Source organism: Etheostoma cragini, chromosome 24 (assembly GCF_013103735.1).
Source record: "Etheostoma cragini isolate CJK2018 chromosome 24, CSU_Ecrag_1.0, whole genome shotgun sequence".
Classification (NCBI taxonomy): domain Eukaryota; kingdom Metazoa; phylum Chordata; class Actinopteri; order Perciformes; family Percidae; genus Etheostoma; species Etheostoma cragini.
Genome location: NC_048430.1, coordinates 3,057,757 through 3,077,820, shown reverse-complemented (window position 1 = coordinate 3,077,820; position 20,064 = coordinate 3,057,757). Strand labels below are relative to the sequence as shown.

Below are 20,064 nucleotides of genomic sequence, written 5' to 3'. Positions count from 1 at the left end.
ATACTAAGAAAGCACTGAAATTTTAAAATAGGTTTAGAATAGTTTGAAAACTTTTTAAGGAATGTAATCAACTTTCTTGAAAGAACTACAAGGAATTATATATTAAATCAAGACTATGTAGCAGTGGTAATTACAGGATTGTGGTATATTGAAGGGGCTGAATCAGAGGCTTTAAAGACGCAAGGGAAAATTAAATCTAAATTAGCAATGTGAAAACTTCGGGACATGTAATGACAACATTGCCTTTTTCAGTATCATGAAAAAAACTTTACAGCTCTGTAAATCTAAACGAGTGAAAGTTCTTAAACCTGAATAGAATGAAATGGTAGATGATTTTGTTGTTATTCAGGTTCCGACTGACAGTGTCTTATTTCTCTCTCTTTAGGTCAACACGTTCCAGGCAGTAATTGGCTACGATGAGACCGACTCATACGTTCTCTTCCTCTACCCTGAAGATGGCCTGAACTACTTTGGCACACGCCCCAAGGTAAACTGGCTCTATACAGGGCCTAATTCACAGCTTGGTTAGTTTGAAGATATTTTACCACAGCAGCACTTAGACATCTGCCAATTAAGTTTAATGTTACTTTTATAGCAAATTATTTGAGGGAAATGGTTTTCTTTGGTTTTCACTTTAAAAAACAAAAAATCTGTTTCTAGGAGTCTTATAATGTTGAGATAGAGCTTCCTGCTAGAGTTGGCTTCAGCCGAGGAGAAGTCACATATCTGATCTTTTCCCGAACTGAGGGACCGCACTACAGCGTCACCAGCGATGAGCAGAGTGTTAAAAACCTCTACCAGTAAGTAAAAAAACCATCATATTGGTCTATTTACAAAGTTGGATCCGCCTCATCACACCACTGATGTTTGCATGGGTCAGCCGTGTAAGAATGAGAAAAGGGTTTATTGCCACAATAAGTTACACTTCAGTGGATTTTGCCTTGGTGGGTGGTGCATACATAAACAAATGAAAGTCTTTACAATAATAATGCCACTAGAGAACACATGAGTTGGTACTTACATGTTGAAAAATAATTTGATCAAAAACAGCCCAATCTCGGTTGGAGCACAGTTCACGGCAATGTCTCTTCAAAGTCCAGATGCTTATGATTAAATGGTGATTCTGGGCTGAATCCGATTGCAGGGTATAATTTGATTAGGTCATCAACTGCAGACATGATACACAGCAAACAGCAGCACCTGTGGTGATTCTGACGCAATGTGGTTCCCTGAAAAAAACTACAATGATCCTAATGTGCTGTTATACAAATTGTCTTAGAGAAACTTCTGGCAACATTGTAATGAATCAGAAATTAATTCAGCATTTTTTCATTGATAACAAGATGAACCTGTGAGGTCAGAAATGCACTAAGACTGGACTGGTTTCTCGCTCTCTAGGGTTGGTAATACAGGAATTCCAGGTGTTTGGCTTTTCCACACTGGGAACCGTTACTCTTTTGACAACATTGTTCCTGCATCCACTGGTGGCCTCCTTGATACTCCACCAACTGGAGGACACAGCCTCTCCCTGGTAATTATATTTTTCTGTTTTTGTTGATTTTTGTGGTACCATGTGCAGAAAACTTCTTTGACTCTTCCATGGTATCTGCTTCTAGGACAGCACCACCCCTGAGTACGGTGAGTTTGAGGAATATCCAGACACTTTTGACTCTGATAACCAAGAAGAAGAAGATGATGATTACCCTCACACACGCGGGGACCCTGAATTCCAGCCAGCCCCTGCTGGTGGTAACCACCACTCAGAGTCCCTACAACCAGCAAGTCCTGATGCTCCCTCTTCGCATTCAGAGGATTCTGGTCATCAGTTGTCGTACGGCAGTGAAGATGTGCCACTGACCTCTGAACCCAGGTACAGTTCAGAGCCAGCAGGAAGGCAGTATGCTCCCCCTAATCCTCCAGAAAGAGTACCAGAGGGAGATGCTCAGCGGACTCCAAAACAGCAACCACAGGTAACACTTAAACACATAGCAGCACCGTGTGGCAAGCTGTTCAAATTCCCCAAACAAACATCATTTATTAGGCTCTTTCCAACCGGAGGGATTTTTGCAGTTCCTACAACATAACGTTCCTAGAACCCTTTTTTTCTCGTGTTCCGACTGGGCTAATTTGGGGATCTTTAAGTTCCTCAGACCCCAGTTCCTGTAAGTCTTTCAGCTCCTCCTTACTACCTACAGGGCCTTTTCCCTTTTCCACATAGAAACCCTTGGTAATCTAGCAACATCTGAAACAAAAACAGCACATATTCTTCACTGTCTGTTGCAATTCGCCTACGCATGCTAACTCATCAGACAAACGTGTGATCACTTTCAACCAGCTAATTGTTAATGCTAGTTAAACTTACCCGTTGTTTCGTTGGCCTGTTGCGCTCTGCTCTTCTATCTTCTTCCATCATATTAATTAGGATCTTCTGTTTCTCTGTTAAGTACTGAAGCCAAGAACGGCCATGGATTTTTTCAATTTTTTTTATGCACTCTTATCTCGTGATAACGACTTAATAATTCTTTATCTCGATATAACAAAGATTGTTTTATTAAGATAACGAATGAATAAAAAATGTGTTTGTCTTGAATTCAAACTAATGCGCTGCCACCAACTACTTCCGTAGCGCCACTGGCTGCAGCTGTAGCCTACCGGTAAGTTGTGTGATCCATTTGTACAGAGACGGGAGGCTGACAAACTTATATATCCGGCTGCTTCAGCTAAGGTAACGTAAATGTAGGGTGACGTTAACTTAGCAGTGTGTTGCGAAACGTAATTAAATGTTTATTAATTCATTTAATAGTGCTTGGTACGGAAGCCCTTTGTGCCTGCACATTCGTTTTAATTCAAAACGAACACACTAATTAATTTGTTATCTTTATAAAACAATCGTTGTCATGTTGAGATAATGAAATAATTCATTTATCTCGAGAAAACCAACTTTGTTATATCAAGATAACGAATTAAGCCGTTATCACGAGGTAACAGTGTATAAAAATGAAAAAGATTCATGGCCGTTCTCCGCTTCCGTAGTTAAGTACTCCAGCTTAGTCTTTAAACACTTCTGTGTTTTGTTGTTGTGTGAGGTGCTAAAATCAAGTGACAACACTATAAAGACCGTTGCCGTGCTTGCGTCGCGCCCTTACCCCTCCTACCAGACCTGTGGCCACTTGGCCAGTGCAAATGGCAAAATCACTTTTGGGGGAGAGTAGTTAGTAAAAACAGTTTAGAAGTTGACTGTTCCTATGACTACATTCCTGTAACTACTTGGTCGGAAAGAGGCTAATGTTAGTGGTTATGAAAAAATAGGAATTTAAACCGGCAGTGCTGCCAGTACTGTCAAAGTTTTGTAATAATGAAATTGTAGTCTCTTTTTGTAAATTCTGCGGTTATAATGGAACGCTCTTTTGGAAACAGTATGGTGTCAACAACACTACAATCATTATACACTGCATTCTGTATACAATATGTAAAGTATGCACAGATTATAGCTCTCTGGTTTATAGCATCTGGAGAGAGTTTAAAAGTACTGGCTTGGCTCTCAATGACAACAGGAACAACATATTTGAAGTTAAACATAGCCTATTTCCCTTGTAGGTTCCTCTGGAGGTGGTGGATGTCTACCCCTCTCACAGAAATGAACCCCCTCTTTCACCTGGAGGTCACGTGGTCAGCGTGGAGGAAGATGATGTTGATTTTGACACAGGTGGTAAGAGACAAACCATATGTGTCTGTGTGTGTATATAAATATGTATATATTCTGTGTATACTGTGTGTGTGTGTGTGTTTGTGTATTTATATGTATGTATGTATATGTGTGTGTATGTATATATATATATATATATATATATATATATATATATATATATATATATATATATACTGTATATGTATATATATATATACTGTATATGTATATATATATATACTGTATATGTAGTTGCCTGCTTAACTTATAAAAGGACGTTCCCTTCGAGGAAAAGGAGGGTAACATTACCTTGCCCTCTGCTGCAGAGCTGCTCAGCAGCTGGCAGTACAATACTTGCGTTGTGCTGTGCTGCTCCCAGGTGTGTGTGTCCAACACTCCCTCCCTGCAACTACTCCCTCAGGCTTTTGCCATAAATAAGAATGTGTTCTCAGTCAACTTGCCTGGTTATGTAACGGTTGAAAAAGTGCATCTATTAAGTAATTTAACTCAGTGTGAAGAGTGATGAAATGCACATTTTCTTAGAAGATGCTAAGAAATATATGTTTACAGATTTGAACGTTTTCCAGGAATGAATAACAATATTTTTGGAATAAGGCCAATCCCTCATTTAGTATTTTCGAAAAAGTTGTCATATCTTTTTTTAAACAAGTTGTTTGTTGTCCCATCAATCAAACAATTGCTTGTTTTTAGGAAAACTAGATTTAATGACTTTAATATATGAGGCAAAACTAGGATTTTTAAGGAAGTGTGTGTACAGTTAGAGGTGTGTGTATATAATGTTAAAATATAAAGATCTGAGAAAAAACATTTTCCACACACTTACATGTTTCAGTGCTGTCATGGATTTGATGTTTATGAAACATTGTAATATTGGTATGCGGGTTTCCCCCTCCACTGCATGTGCGTGCGTGTGTGTGTGTGTGTGTGTGTGGTTCCTGAGAAAATGTCCTAACATCCTGTGTGCATGTGTCTTTTGCCTCTGTAGGTTGATAAAATGCTAAATTGTGATCCCAGATCAGTCATTTAACAAAAAGACAAATAGAGAAACACAAGGAGAAAAACTAGAGAGAGCAAAGCACTCACTTGGTAGTTTTGCAAGTTCCATTTAGAACTTTCAGTGGTCTAAAAAAAGTTTGTGTAATTCTTACTTTTTGTCTGCCCAGCAATGGTGACTGCCAGTTCTTTTTCTGTTTTTTCTAAAGAAATCAAGACCAGAGCACCTCACTTCCCATGTGTCAGAGGATTGTTCTCAGGGAAAAACGATCATCCCTGATGTTTAAAACAGCACATATAAATACTACCATGTACTACAAATAAGATATTGCTATACCTTTTTTTTAATAAACTTAGCACAAAAAGTAAGGACATTTTTGTGTTTGGTAGATTATTTCTCTGTAGTGACAATGCGTTTTGGCAATAAATTGTTTACCATTGGAAAGCTTGTTTAGTTCCCTTTCAAATAGTGCCCCATTTGTGAGGAATGTGCATTTGTTGGATGAGCAGCAGCGCTGAGTGTGTGGGTTGCGCCCATGAAACATTTTGCCAAATTGTCTCTGTCAATGCCAAACAGCTTTTCTGCTAACAATCAGGTGCCATATTCTGCAACCAGTGGCAATCCCATATCTCCACAGTCTGGGACCAAACTCTATCCTCCAAGATGACAACACTCGCCCCCACAGGGGGATGTTTATCAGAGACTACCTCCAGAATGTGGGAGTGGACTGGATGGAATGGCCTGCCAGAAGTCCTGACCTCAACCCCGTTGAACACTTGTAGGATCAGCTTGGACGTGCTGTTTGTGCCAGAGTGACAAACACAGCCACGTTGGCTGACTTGGGACAAATGTTGGTTAAAGAATGGGATGCCATCCCACAGCAGTGTGTGACCAGCATGAGGATGAGGTGCCAGGCTGTTGTGGCTGTGTATTGTTCTTCCACACGCTACTGAGGCTCCTGTTTGTGAAATTAATTAATTGTTAAATTGTCATTATGTCTTATTTCTTCAAACTAATTTTCCAATCCATCAAACACCAAACAAGTTAATGGCAGAATAAGCTGTTTGGCATTGACGGAGAAGATCTGGCAAATGTTTCATGGGCGCAACCCACATACTCAGCACTGCTGCTCGGTTGTGTGGGTGGGGGTGGGGACTGCAACAGCTGGTTTTTCTCTATGTTGAGCCTTGACGTGTGTGCATTTCTCCCTGTGTCTTGTCCACATGTTTATTCTTTCTGTTCATCTGTACTTATGGAAACAACCTTTAATGTTCTGTATCCATTTAACTTGTCAGTTTAACACATTCACATGTCTCTGTGATGTACGTGTGCTTGTGATACTGGAAACTAAACTGACCAACTTCACTGCCACTTTTGACATATTTCCATTTCTTATTTCCAAATAAACTGAACTTTTATTTGAGTAAAGTAAAGGTAAAAGCCCTTAAAATAATGTACAATAGAGATCAAAGACAAATCTTTGACGTGAACGTTGCAAGTCACGGAACTGCTCTGTGACAGAACTGCTCTTTTTCTTTGTTTTGTTCCAGTTCCAGAGGATCTTAGATAGGAGATGATAGGATATTAATTATATATTTATTGAACTGTATATGTGATACATAATAATTAATTTTTCTCCCTCTCTTTTAGTTATTCAGTACACTACAGAGAATAAGGAAACATGTGCCAGGTATGTGAAGACTAGATAGGATGACATATATACCTGTTGTAGCCTAGTCCTACCAGAGTCTGGCCACTCTCCATTGACAAGTGTTAACTTCCTTAAAGGCGGGTACTCTGTTGAAGTTTAAACTATTGGATCTGCCTTAGCATCACCAGCGTTAACCTTAGCTAACTCCTTTACCACTAACCCCAAACCCTGTGGGGAGGAGGGCCACAGCATCATGGCCACCAACTAAGCAAAGATTGTTCTTGCTGGGGCTTTAACTTTTGACTATTTGGCAGCGTTGCCACAACGGACTAGAAAGCTTCGCTCGCATCTTTCTCCACCGCCATTACGGAACTACAACTGAAACTAGCACACAACCTCAATGTCCCCGTTCTCAGACACGTCCTCTCTTTGCTGATTGGACCAGTAATGATTTAACTGTAGAAAACGGTTTGACTTAAGGGATGTCACTTGAGTTTGCGTTGGTTAGTTTAAAAAAATGAAATAAAATCTGGGGGTGTGGAGTTTGAAGTTAGTGAGCTTTCCAGACCTCTGTAGCTCCACATCTTTGCTTGAGGCTAGCAGCTCGAGCTTGCATTGTGGGTAATGGTGGTGCCAGGTTTTGACAAGAAGAGGAATGTGTGGAATAAAGAGACTATATCTGGTTCTGCTGCATCGGTTTTGACCCTTTTTTTTAGGCATTAAATGAAAATTGTTTTTTTACACTCGTCTAGGTTCCAACAGCAGTGCTCTCAGAATGCATTTTGCTCCGACTACGCCACAGGCTTCTGCTGTCACTGCCGGCCTGGCTTCTATGGAAACGGACGCCACTGTCTACCCGATGGTTAGAGCACTACCGTTAATCCACAGATATACATTAATCTGATTAATGTTTTTAAATGTGGTAGCATTATCTTTTCTTGTTAAAGGTGTTTTTTTCTGTAATCCCTGGCTCCTCCTTCAGGTGCTCCACAGCGTGTTAGCGGTAAAGTGAGCGGTACAGTGACCGTTGGTTCGACTCCAGTGGAGCTGAACAACATTGATCTCCACGCCTACATCGTGGTGGGAGATGGCAGAGCATACACTGCCATCAGCCAGGTAGTTGAAACAAAAGATTTCCTTTTTATTTTTTTATTTTTACTGGCATTTTAAATCTAATTCTTTAAAAAAGTTATTACAAGTTCCCATCTTCTAATCCACATTTTCTGGTTGCTCTGATTTCTCCTTTTGTAAACTTTGTGCTGATTGGTCAGGTACCTGAGCCAGTCGGCTGGGCCCTGATGCCACTTGCACCAATAGGAGAGCTGTTTGGATGGCTATTTGCTCTGGAGCTGCCCAATAGCCAAGCAGGATTTAAAATCACAGGTAAACTCTGTGTGTGCATGTGTGTTTTTACTTCCACCCAGCTTTATTGTCTCAAGGGTTGAGATATGATATCAGGCTTCCAACTCCCCTCTCTAACAGGAAGCAGGTGTCTGTGTGTGTTCTACAAATGTAACCATTGCAGACATTCCAGTTTTTATTCTATGCAACCGCTTCACTGTTGGTGTGTCTGCAGTAATGTGTAATGAAAAAATATGCAAACAGAAGAATAATCGATTGATTGATCAACTAATTTTATCACCAGGTGCTGAGTTCACTCGTCATGCAGAGGTAATCTTCTACCCTGGCAACCAGCGCCTGTCAATCATTCAGACGGGCCGTGGCCTTGACGACCACAACCACCTCACTGTGGATACTGTAGTTAGCGGCAACGTGCCCTTCATGCCCCCTGGAGCTGAAATTACCATGGAACCCTTCAAAGAGACCTACCAGTACTACCCATCTGGTAACCATAGCAACCAGAAGAGACACTTTTGAAGTAATATTTGATTTCTCTGTTTGCCTAAAAACCTTGACTTTGTCTTTCTCCAGTTGCCACCTCCTCCTCTGTCAGGGAGTTTTCAGTCGTTTCGGCAGAGCAGGGCTCAGAGTCCTTCTCCTTCCAGCTGAAGCAGAACATCACCTACCGTGACTGTCAACATGACAACCGTGCAGCTGTCCTGGAGACGCTTCAGATCATCATGGAGAGGGTGTTTGTAATGTACGTCAAGGAGGAGCGGATCCTGAGATACGCTCTCACCAACAAGATCAGCCCAGTCGGAGGTAAGTCAAACTGGGATTAGATGGATGCATCACCTGCTCATATCTCTGGGCTGAATTAGGTTTAATGAAATACTTTGCTTTAATTGCACACAAGTATCCCCCTCTTTGTCCTCTTCTTAATGTTTAGGGCATAACACAAATCTTAATGACAACATTAATATGAGTATTATCCAAGGTTTTAATCTTAAGCTTTAGTCTTGAAATGATCTAAATGTTTAAGGGGCTTACCATCCACAGGAGAGTACAACTGTGATGAAAGAAAGTAGAGTAAACCGTAATTGGATCCAGAGTGGCGATTTGTTTTTTTAGCCATCAGTCATTTAAAACACAAGGCAATACCAGTAATAGTACATCAGGCACAAAAATTAGTGTGAAGAAAAACAGTCTAGAACACAGCTGAATGAGAGCGTGGGCTTCAAAAGGACAATTCAACCAAATTTCCAAACTAATTTAAGCAATTCTGAAATACTGCATTTATTCATCTGCCTTTTAAAAATTAATCAGGTTTATAAATCATATCGGTATAGACTACCTGGGGTCCGGGAGTAGCATCCATTATGTGGACGACACAGACCCACTGATGTCTTGCCTTTACCAAAAGGCCAAAATAGGCCCATTATATGGAGAACTGAGTTTCTGAGTGCCTGCCTAAATCCATTCCAGACCATCACTGTCAATCTTAAAGTGGATGAACACACTGGAGGCGTTGAACGTGGGCTTTTCTGTTCCAGGGCCACAACTAAGCAAGCAACCAGACCACCTAGTAATTGTTGCAGTGCTGCCACAGAAACCTCAGCCAAACCACAGTGCAGAGTTGGACAGTGATAAGCTTTAAACACACATGCTGCAAGCTGAGTGATAATTGTACATTGAAACCCTAGAAAAAAATGTTCAAATGTCTGTATTACCTCTGCTGTTTCTGGGTTTATTGTCTGTTAAAGGCTGCAGACACACTACACAACTTTAAGGCTCATTTTCAGGTAGATTGCGCTGAAGATTCAGTAGCGATTGAGTTTCCCAATGCATCACATACTATATCACTACTTGTGTTTAGACGTTTGACGAGCTTATCAAATGTGTCTTTCCCTGTTTTCATGGTTGCTGAATCGTATGCTGTAATGGTAAATCCTGCAATTTGACCAACATCAGCCAGAGAAACAGAGGTTTCTTTTAGATCTTAGTCACGGGGTAGTTTAGCATTGGAGGTAGCACACAGCCATCTTTTTTAATTAGGTTGTATTAGATGCAAGGTTTTTTCCCACCTTTTATGTACCTTCTTTCTTTTACGAGCAGAAAAAAAGATATTATACATTATTATACAAATGTGTATAGAAATGCAGCGAGAATATGGGTCCTGTTATTTTCTATCAACATTCTTTCTTTAACCACTCTATCTGATGAAGACCAAATAGAGACAGAGAGACCCCAAAACATGGTGATGAAAAGAAACCAATTGGGAAAGAAAGAGACTGTTTTTTTTTCTTACCCGGCTTTTGAATTCAGGTCAAGTTTCTGTCATTTATACATCAACACCTTGATTAAAAAGGTTATGATGACACATCTCACACATGCACATGCACTGATACACCCAGAGCACAGCTGGAAGAGCTTTTGGGGATCAGGGGTTTTGTAAACACTAGTTAGGTGTGTGTGTGTGTGTGTGTGGGGGGGGGTTGGTGTGCGCCTTACTGGGAAATAATATCCCAGCCAATGACAGATTTTCTATTGCCGGGGGGGGATTTGCCGGGCAGAATAGCTACCCACTGATGTCATGAGAATCACAGATTGCAGAAAAACTTAAGACACTGAAGTGATAGAGATGAAGAGAGAGAGGGGCACAGAGAGCGGACAAATGAACCTGTCTTGAGTATGTGTTGTCAACATCTTTGTGCACAGTGAACAGCTGTCTAACAGTATCATTCAAGGTTCTTATAGACAGAAAAAAAGGTCTTTTCTTTTAAATTATGAATGACCTCTTTTGTCTTGACTAAAGACAATGGAGGCAGCAGCACATAGATCCTGAAGTTATTTAGTATTGCATTTCCAAACCGTTGGAGAAAAAGAGATGCTGCTTTCATCACTGTAAACATCACTCTCTTAAATTTCAGGTCATTTCAATGTGTGAGTAAAAGTCAGTGATGATAGATTGATCATTTTGTGTTACGTCGAGGCTGGTTCATTGGATTAGAAGACTAGCCTCTGCACCTTAGCCAGCTTGATACTGTTATAGCTACGCCCCTGTAAAACCACTCTGTGTGTGGAGGAGTTTTGTAGAAGGCAACAGGTGACAAACTGCAGTCATTGCTTTGATGGTGTGTGGTGTGTGTAGTGTGTGTGTGTGTGTTCTCCACCCCTCTCTCCCACTTGCATTCTCTCTCTCTAATTATTCCTCCCCATCCATGTCTATCTCGCCTTCTCATCGCCCCTTCTTCCCAGCCACATTCAGGACTTTGAAGAGTCTCTCTCTCTCTCTCTCTCTCTCTCTCTCTCTCTCTCTCTCTCTCTCTCTCTCTCTCTCTCTCTCACCTCCCTCCCTCCACCCATCCCTCCATCTCTTTGATAATGAGCCAAAACTGGCATCTGGCCTAAAAAGATGGAAGCTTTCTGGGTGTGTAATTGTGTGTGTGTTGTTGTTGTTTATAAATGATGCCCCTGATTGTAAAGAAAAGTTCCAGCTTTAAACACTTAAACATCATCAAAAACAGACATAAGTCATGAGAGCTTTTTGTTTCTTTTAGCTGGTTTTCTTTTCTGATTTGTATCAATAACTGCTCATATGTAGACATAATGATCAACTGGGATGCTAACCTCTAATGGCAATGGCATTTTTACTTTAAAATTAAGTTCGAAACTCTCTAACACTTAATACAACTGCCACACAGAAAATATTAGAGGGTGCAGCAGAAAGGCTCTCCAAAGAAAACATACTGCTGTACGGCTTTTAAGTGACATCAAAGTCATCTATCAGAAGTGCTGTATTTCTTTTTATCTAACAGCAATGCGACACCAGACAATTCATTAAAATCCAGTGAAATCCAAAACACAATACTCATGAAATCTCTAGAACATTATTTTAACCATGGGACATTACATCCACAACCAAGCTAGACAAATGAACATATAGAGGATTTCACATCACCAATACTAATTGACAACATTTCAGAAGATCAGATTCAGTTGGAAGAGAAACACACTAAAACTGTCAGATTTGGGGCTTGATTCCCACTGTGCCACCCATCCTGATGTTTGTGCTCTGGAACATTTTAACGGAGTAGCACTATTCATCACTTAATTCTAAGCAAATTTCTAAGTCCTTCACATTCTTTTCTAATGAGTTCCCATGGTTTTCTTTACTCTGCTGTTTTTCTTACTGACTTTCCAGATTTTAGACGGAGGGTTGCTGTGACTTGAGTGTCCGAGCAGTGCTTTTGTATGAGGAAATCCTGAACTAACATCCCCCTGTCTCCCTCTCTCTCTCTCTCTCTCTCCCTCTCATGTGAATGTGTGCCTAACATCATCCATATGTTGAATATTGAGAGCATGAAGGGAGTCACTTCCTAAGAAGAAACCGTCCTGTGGGAATCTGTGGAGTGATTTAACATGTGTTTTTAGTTAGGCTGTCCTGGAATTAAGGCTGTAATCATTGGACTTTTACTGTCGAATCATCCATATCTTAATTCATCTCAAATCAGGATATTTGGTGTGATGCAGAGTCTTTGAAATAGATTTTTCTTTTCATGTGTCTATTTCTATGCATAAAACAACATTGAAGAATGGTACCGTTTGTCTGGACTTGGAGTAATTTTACATTGTTGTATTGCCATTTTTACTAATGTAAAGGATCTCTGTACTTTTTCACCAAGGCAAAATTCTACACAAAAGGAAAGGTGATGATATAATACAAACAAAACATGAAAAACCACACCATAAAGCATATAGACAGGTGTCAAGGTGCATGACTACACTAACAAAACTTTACTCCAACCTGAGCTACTGTGAGCACTAGGTATTCAGAGCAACACATGTGAATCACTGCTGTGTTGTTTCAAACAACGATGAAAAGGTTTTTCTCTTCCATCGCTCATGTCATCTTATTGGTCTCTCTCCTCCTCTCTGTAGTTGACCCAACGGCGCCGGAGCTAGTCAACCCCTGCTACGCTGGGAACCATGACTGTGACACCACGGCCCAGTGCATCCCTCTGGAGGGCCAGGCCTTCCAGTGCCGGTGTGCTACTGGTTACAGAGGAGATGGACACAACTGTTACGGTCTGTCTGTCAGCACTTTTAATGGACGTACCTGTAAAGAATTGTGACAGTGTATTAACATTTCAAAGTGTTTTATGGTGCTCCACTACATTTTGCTTAGTGTAATAGTGTATCTCTCTCCTGTCACACAAACACATGTAGACAAAGTTAAAGACAGTACAAGGCAGTGTGTCTGTGTTTCATCAACATCTGTCCACCCAATATAGAGGGGTCAAGTTCGGGCTGGATGGAAGGAATTCTCTTCTCTTCTCTTCTCTTCTCTTCTCTTCTCTTCTCTTCTTCCCATCCTGCCTCTTCCTATTCCTCTTACAGATAAAATTCTGTAGTTAACAGGGACTTCCAGGGATTTAAGCTGCTGCGTGACCTATCATTAGCCCAGCAGCAGATCGCTCTCTCCTGCTGACATCACTAGGAAAGCCCCAGGCTCGGCCTTAGTTCCCATGCTTCGGCCTCAGTGTCTCTCTGGTCACATATCTGTGTGTGATTTTGTTCTTTGTATTCAACAATACATTATGGAATGCAGTCAAGAATCCAGGTGTGCGGTTATATGTTATAGTAAACTAATAAAAGCATCAGTAATGACCGTTAATTACAGCTTTTACACTTGCATGTTGTTAGATTGGGATTCCTGGTTTGCAGGCATATGAGTTTATAGAAAACTCTCTCACTTTCTCTCCTTTTCTCTCACTGCAGACATAGATGAGTGTGCTGAGGGCTTGAGTTCATGTGGTGCTCACTCTCAGTGTGTGAACCTGCCCGGGAGCCACCGCTGCCAGTGCCAGAGTGGCTATGAGTTTGGATTTGACGGGCGTACCTGTGTTGGTGAGTGAATATAATTTCACTTGACTTGACAATGAGTGAAATGTACTAGACAAGACTGCGGTGTACAGTATGTTCACATGACATGGGTTTGAGTCCTGAGCTTTTTACTGTAAATAAGCTAATTAGCACTAAACAAAGTACAGCTGAGGCTGATGTCGGGCAGATGGTCATAAACCAAAGTCACATTTTGAACTGAAAACGGCACAAGATTCAACTTTAGGCTGGCTTGCCTCTGTAACTTTCTGAAAAAACAACATTCTCCCCTTCACAATCAAAAGTTGATAACACACAACAATACACATATTTTTAACAGCCTTAGGTGGTCTGGTATGACCAGTAGGTTATGGTGGCTATTACAATTCGTCCTAGGGGGAACTAGAATTTCATGGCAATCCATCCAAATAAGAGACATTCCACAAAAAAAAAAAAGCCAACCTCATAGTGGTGCTAGAGTAAAACTCAGGGATCACCAACATCCATATGATTTATCTTCTGGAACCTGTACCAAATTTCATGGTAATCCATCTAGTAGTTATCAAATTTCAGTATGGAAAAAAAGTGGTGGACCGACCTACCAACAGACATTGCTGGCCCAAGAGCCCTGCAGCTGGCATGGCTAACAACTCACCAAAAAGATATATACAAGCCTGATATTTTGTTGTAATTAATTCCCACTAAGGCAACTGTTCAGTACTTTAAATTTCTCTAAGCAGGATCACACGCCCAACCTCCCCACTCTTCATGTGCAAATTCAAAATGAACCCTCTGTAAACATGGCAACCCTGTCATTCTCCCATCTTCATCACTGTAACAGTACGGTATGTGTGTTGGTCACATAAGAGATGTTCTGGAGCATGTAGTGCTGCATGTTCCAAAATGAGCTGAATATTTGGAAGAGATCCACATATTTGTCGAAGTGCAGGCAGTAACGCACAGCTGCAAAGGCTAGGAAACACAGCGGGGGGGTGGGGGGGGGGGATGGGTAACAAATATGAGAACAAGGGTGGGAATGAGAGGACTAATGTGACAAATAAAGGGTGAGATTAGACAGGAGAGGGGGTGAAAGTCAAAGACAAATGGAGCAATGACACAATGTGTGTTTTGCCTTGAAAATTGTGGAGGAGAGAGGTTTTGCTGGTGTGTGTCCTCCTCTCACCTCTGTGTGAGCTTTTGATGAACTCCCTTTGAACCCTCCCTACCTCCCTGCTTGACAGATATTTAGAAAAGGCCTTAAAATGATCGAAAACCACAAACAAATACTGATTAGATACCACTGACCTGAATTTTTTCTACCCAGCAGCCAAATACTGTTTATGTATCAGTATAGATTTGTGAAATTAGTGGAATTTATATTTAGTACCAAATTCCAATTTGAGTTTCTAGATTTGTTTTATTTTTATTTTATTCTTCTGCTCCCTCTTTTTCCTTAGATATAGATGAATGCAGCTCCTCTCCGTGTCACACCAGTGCCAGGTGTATTAATGGATTGGGTTCCTTCCTGTGTCAGTGCCAGCCTGGGTTTTATGGAGATGGTTTCTATTGTTCACAGACGGAGGGTCAGTACATTTTCCACAATAGTGATGCATGACACTACATACAAAATTATAATTTTAAATACAACAGAAAGATCTGCTTTGAGGTTGTGATTTTCATAATCATTTTTGTGTGTTATGAAGTTAGGCAGTCAGAGTTCAATATTGTCTGAATTTTTTAATAGTTTTTTTCAGTTCAATTCATTTAACTTTTTTCACTTTAACATATGGTCTCACCATTACTGGTCAGTTTTTCGATTAAGACACTGTATGTATGTATGTATATGTAAATATAAAAAATACAGTTTGTTTGATAGGAACATAAAGAAATATATGAACATGTATGCAATGTGAAAAATACTTTAGAAATGTGTGTATGACTAACAATTTATATCCAAAATAAACCAACTACAAAGATGTGGGTCAAAAGAAAAACCAACAAGAATAAAATGTATTGTCTACAGGACAGACCGTTCGTCCAAGGAGCCAGTGTGAGCAACACAGAGACAGCCTGCAGAGCGGAATGGAACAAAGTGATCGACCGAGTCCCGGGGCCTTCATCCCTCAGTGCGACTCTGACGGACGGTACCAACCACTGCAGGTGGGTGGGCACTGACTGATAGACTGTTAATTGTCGTACTTTACATTATTACATTACATGTAATGACGCCGACGCTTTCATCCAAAGCAATTTCAAAGTAAGTGCTTTCATCCCTGAAGGTATAAACTCAAGACAAGTAGTAAGGGCAAGTACATTAACTTTAAATAAGCAAAACTACAAAAAGCCATGTCAAAGTGCAGCCTCAAGAAATATATAAATACATATAAATAAATGTGTGTGTGTGTGTGTGTGTGTGTGTGTGTGCACGCATATATATATATATATATATATATATATATATACACACACACACACACATATGCATATCAATAGGGAGCTCATTTCACCATTTAGGAGCAAAGACAGCAAACAGTTTGGATATATTTGAGTGATTAGTTGTCCCTCGCAGTGAGGGGGCAGCAAGCAGGGTGGGTGGGTTGAAGTACAGGGTTTGACAATGTCCTGGTCTTTATGTTGAAACGTTTAATAATTCATCACAGTGTCACGGCTCCACTGGACATTGTTGGTGTGTGGACAGTAGGGGACAGGAGAGAACAGGAACCAGGACTCCACCTGGTACAGCACCCAAAGACTGTGACAGACCAGGTGAGATATATACACCCACTGACATAAATACTTATACATGTCTATTATATGAAAAAGCAATAAAGAGGGATGCGTAATGGCAACACCTGTGTTTTCTACAGTTTTATATCCATCCCTAAAATTTGGTCTTAAATTCTAATTTTTTTCATCTTTATCTCCCCAGATGAACCAGTACGTCCTAAAACTCACTGTGAGCACCACAGAGACAGTATACAGACCACCAGTCCAGAGGGATATCCTATAGTTGGAGCATATGTACCCCAGTGTGACGCTAATGGACAGTACACACCACTGCAGGTTTGTCACAAGTGTTTGAAAAGACATTTTATCACCTCAAACTAAAGGACGTCATATTAATCAAGTATAGTGTTATGTTATTAATGCTATTGCTGACATTGTTAACTGCAGTGTCATGGTTCCACTGGACATTGTTGGTGTGTGGACAGTGATGGACAGGAGACAACCGGAACTAGAACATCACCTGGTACGACACCCACAGACTGTGGCAAACCAGGTGAGAAACATACATTCTTCTCGGTCCATCCCAAAGACATTTCTGAGTTTATTTGCAAATCAATTTGGTCAGAATGTTTTACACAGAGACACAGATAGTGTTTTGGTATACTAGGGTTCGAGGCAAAAGCCTAAATCAAAGAGGGTAGGCTACTTCAGTCACTTAGTTTCACTTCTGTACAGTTAGAGAACACGTGAGACGCCGAAAGAGAATATGGTAAAAATCAACACAGCAGAGACATCCAGACTTTAACTCCCTAGTATAGGTCAAGCTCCAGAAACAATGCGTCTTACATTTCCCCTAATTCAACGGGGTGGCGTCTAAACTACAGGTCTTTCAAAATCCACGTCCAGTTTGTAATGCAGACTTTGTTATAATTTTGTAGTCTCCTGGCCCAAGCTGAGATAACCCAGAAGACATCACTATGACATCATAAGGATTATTTCCTTAGACGTGAAAAAGCCACAGGAGACATTATACAACTGTTTTTACACGCTCAGCTGGATTAAGCATAACTAGTTGACTAAACTTGTTATCTAAAATTGGTGGAAGGCCCCATTAAAAACCAATGAGGCAGAAAATAAGTATAAGATAATCCCAGTAAGTATGAACTTTCAGGATGTAACATTAGCTACTGATTTAAACTTTGATTCAGTGTGATGCATCTGACCATTGACCATAATGTTGTCCTCTGGTCAAATTGACCTGTTCTCCTATATGTTTCCATTGTTCTTTTTAATTACCCAGAATAACATGATTGAAAAAACATTTGAAGTGGTTTTGAAATAGTATTGATTTAAAGTCTACATATTCCAGTCTGTTATTATCGATCAACATCCATTCCTTTAATTTTAGTCTAAATAATTTCTGTTTATCTGACTCAAGCATTAAGTATAATTTCCTCTAAATGAGGTTTATTGACCATAAATTCCAAAAATAATTGTAAAACTAAAGTCAATAAGTTTACAAACGTTGAAAATAGCATCAAGTGTTGAAACAAAGGTACCAAAAATTAAAAACGTTGATAAAAAGCGTCAACAGTGTTATTTTCATATTTGACAGAAAGACAACAGGAGGGTTGAATCACACATGCTCACATATACAGATGACACCATCCTGGTGTTTCTCATTACCAGCAAGGAGGAGGAGAAGAGATCAGACTTAACTTCCAAAGGGACCTGCCTTCTAAACCATGCTTAGTCTTAGGAAATGGACAGGATGCCACATTTTAAATTCTAATTATTTAATAAACAAATTGTCTTAAAGCTTATTATTAAAAGAGTACATGATGGGTCAGAAGATGTATGAAAAATGTACATGCTTCAATTTGCTAACTAGCATGATGAAGAAATCTATTCTCTATCCATACCTGATCACGTTTGACAACACATTCTTGAATCATTTTCATTAATTCCTTTTTCTTTTTTCTTTCTTTCTTGATGAACCAGAACGTCCTAAAACCCACTGTGAGCACCACAGAGACAGAGTACAAACTACCAGTCCAGATGGCTATCCTGTTATTGGAGCCTACGTACCCCAGTGTGATGCTAATGGCCAGTACAGATCATTACAAGTCAGTAAATATTTGTTTAATCAATGTAACACTCTATTTACATTATTTAACTGTACTTTTGAAACTTAACATACATTAATTCATTATGGTCACTGCAAATGTTATTTCAGTGTCATGGTTCCACTGGCCATTGTTGGTGTGTGGACGAAAGGGGACAGGAGCGAGATGGAACCAGGACTCCACCTGGTACACCGTCTGTGGACTGTGACAGGCCAGGTGAGATTAATTGGAAATGTGTGCCAAATCTTCGGCTGTCCTCCTGTGCACACTGCATTTGGGCATTGGGCTGCTGTTTTGCATGTCCAAGCAAAACGCCCAGCTCAATGTCAGTGTGTCTTCCAGTGCTTTTTCCACCTTCCCTTACTCTGTTAAACACACACATTAGTGCTACCTTTTAGTTGTGGCCCTTTTGTGTTGTCTATTAAAAGATTTATTGTGTAAACAAATGTCATGCTTTACTCCGCAGGTGAACCAGAGCGTCCTAAAACTCACTGTGAACACCATAGAGACGGAGTACAGACCACAAGTCCAGAGGGATATCCTATAGTTGGAGCCTATGTACCCCAGTGTGATGCTAATGGACAGTACACACCACTGCAGGTTAGCATCTAATGAGTGATCAGCTAAGACAGACAGATGAACTAATATTGATTGTGGAATTATTCATTTTTTTTAAAAACTTTTTAATATATCTGACTGTACGTAATAAGTGAAATGTATGTTCTTCAGTGCCATAGCTCTACTGGACATTGCTGGTGTGTGGACAGTAGGGGACAAGAAAGAGCAGACACCAGGACATCACCTGGTTCACCACAAACAGACTGTCACAAACCAGGTAAACCAGACAAGGAAAAATGTACATGGATAGATAGACTGGACTCTCACGATTTGTAAAAGTGCAACTGTAACTGAATGTTATCTTAAATAACAAAACTTAAATAAAAAAACTAAAATTAAATACAATATTAATAATTAGATTTTTAAAACAAATCCTAACTTCAAAATAACTAAATAAACAGAAAAGGTCTCTTCAAATAAATCAATTGAGAACGCGTAGTGATGTATGAAGTCAAACAAGTGAGATCAACAGCAGATTATGCCCGAGGCTGTTTAAAAATTGCTTTGCGATTCATTTTTTTAATTATTTTGTTTTAATCTCAATAGGGGGTAATCTTTATGCATTTATAGCAATTTTTAACCAATCCATGATGCATTATTACAACCCTAAGACAGACTCCCTCTATTCAGCTACCCATGAGTGCTTAAAGGTGTGTTGTTATCTGCAGTAACAGTACCAGCTTCAGCAGGTGTATCATGTCATGGCTCTCCAAGGCTTTCTTGCTTAACATTGACCTGTGAACCCACTCATTCCTCAACTCAGTGACAAGTCAAACAGACAGCCCGTTTTAGTTGAGTGTATGTCTAACCTTGTAAGTGGTGGACTATTAAGGTCATTTGGGTCACAGCCTTGGAATGCCAAGCCTTGGAAAAACAGGTGATATCACTGCAAAGCTGTGTGTGGTGAGAAGAACATATAAGACGGCATACACAATCAGTAAGATGATGCTAAAAAAAACATGAGAAAAAGTTAATTCCATATATATATATGTATGTATGTATGTATGTATGTATG

General features: G+C 40.1%; 1 protein-coding gene across 7 annotated transcripts in view; it reads left to right on the top strand.

Annotated features, from left to right (window-relative positions):
• nid2a (nidogen 2a (osteonidogen)) overlaps positions 1-20,064 on the top strand; it is a 44,572-nt gene that overhangs the window by 11,708 nt on the left and 12,800 nt on the right. For 3 of the 7 annotated variants that reach the window (XM_034864368.1, XM_034864369.1, XM_034864374.1), the window contains exons 4-25: positions 386-487; positions 661-800; positions 1,399-1,531; positions 1,617-1,970; positions 3,598-3,709; positions 6,354-6,393; positions 7,107-7,216; positions 7,337-7,470; positions 7,626-7,737; positions 8,000-8,200; positions 8,287-8,517; positions 12,637-12,783; positions 13,477-13,605; positions 15,036-15,161; positions 15,602-15,738; positions 16,239-16,344; positions 16,508-16,641; positions 16,753-16,858; positions 18,298-18,431; positions 18,542-18,647; positions 18,898-19,031; positions 19,161-19,266. In XM_034864368.1, coding sequence (XP_034720259.1) covers positions 386-487; positions 661-800; positions 1,399-1,531; positions 1,617-1,970; positions 3,598-3,709; positions 6,354-6,393; positions 7,107-7,216; positions 7,337-7,470; positions 7,626-7,737; positions 8,000-8,200; positions 8,287-8,517; positions 12,637-12,783; positions 13,477-13,605; positions 15,036-15,161; positions 15,602-15,738; positions 16,239-16,344; positions 16,508-16,641; positions 16,753-16,858; positions 18,298-18,431; positions 18,542-18,647; positions 18,898-19,031; positions 19,161-19,266 — 3,034 coding nt within the window. The remainder of the gene's footprint in view (positions 1-385; positions 488-660; positions 801-1,398; positions 1,532-1,616; positions 1,971-3,597; positions 3,710-6,353; positions 6,394-7,106; positions 7,217-7,336; positions 7,471-7,625; positions 7,738-7,999; positions 8,201-8,286; positions 8,518-12,636; positions 12,784-13,476; positions 13,606-15,035; positions 15,162-15,601; positions 15,739-16,238; positions 16,345-16,507; positions 16,642-16,752; positions 16,859-18,297; positions 18,432-18,541; positions 18,648-18,897; positions 19,032-19,160; positions 19,267-20,064) is intronic. The other 4 variants (XM_034864367.1, XM_034864372.1, XM_034864371.1 and 1 more) reach the window with 4 other exon arrangements.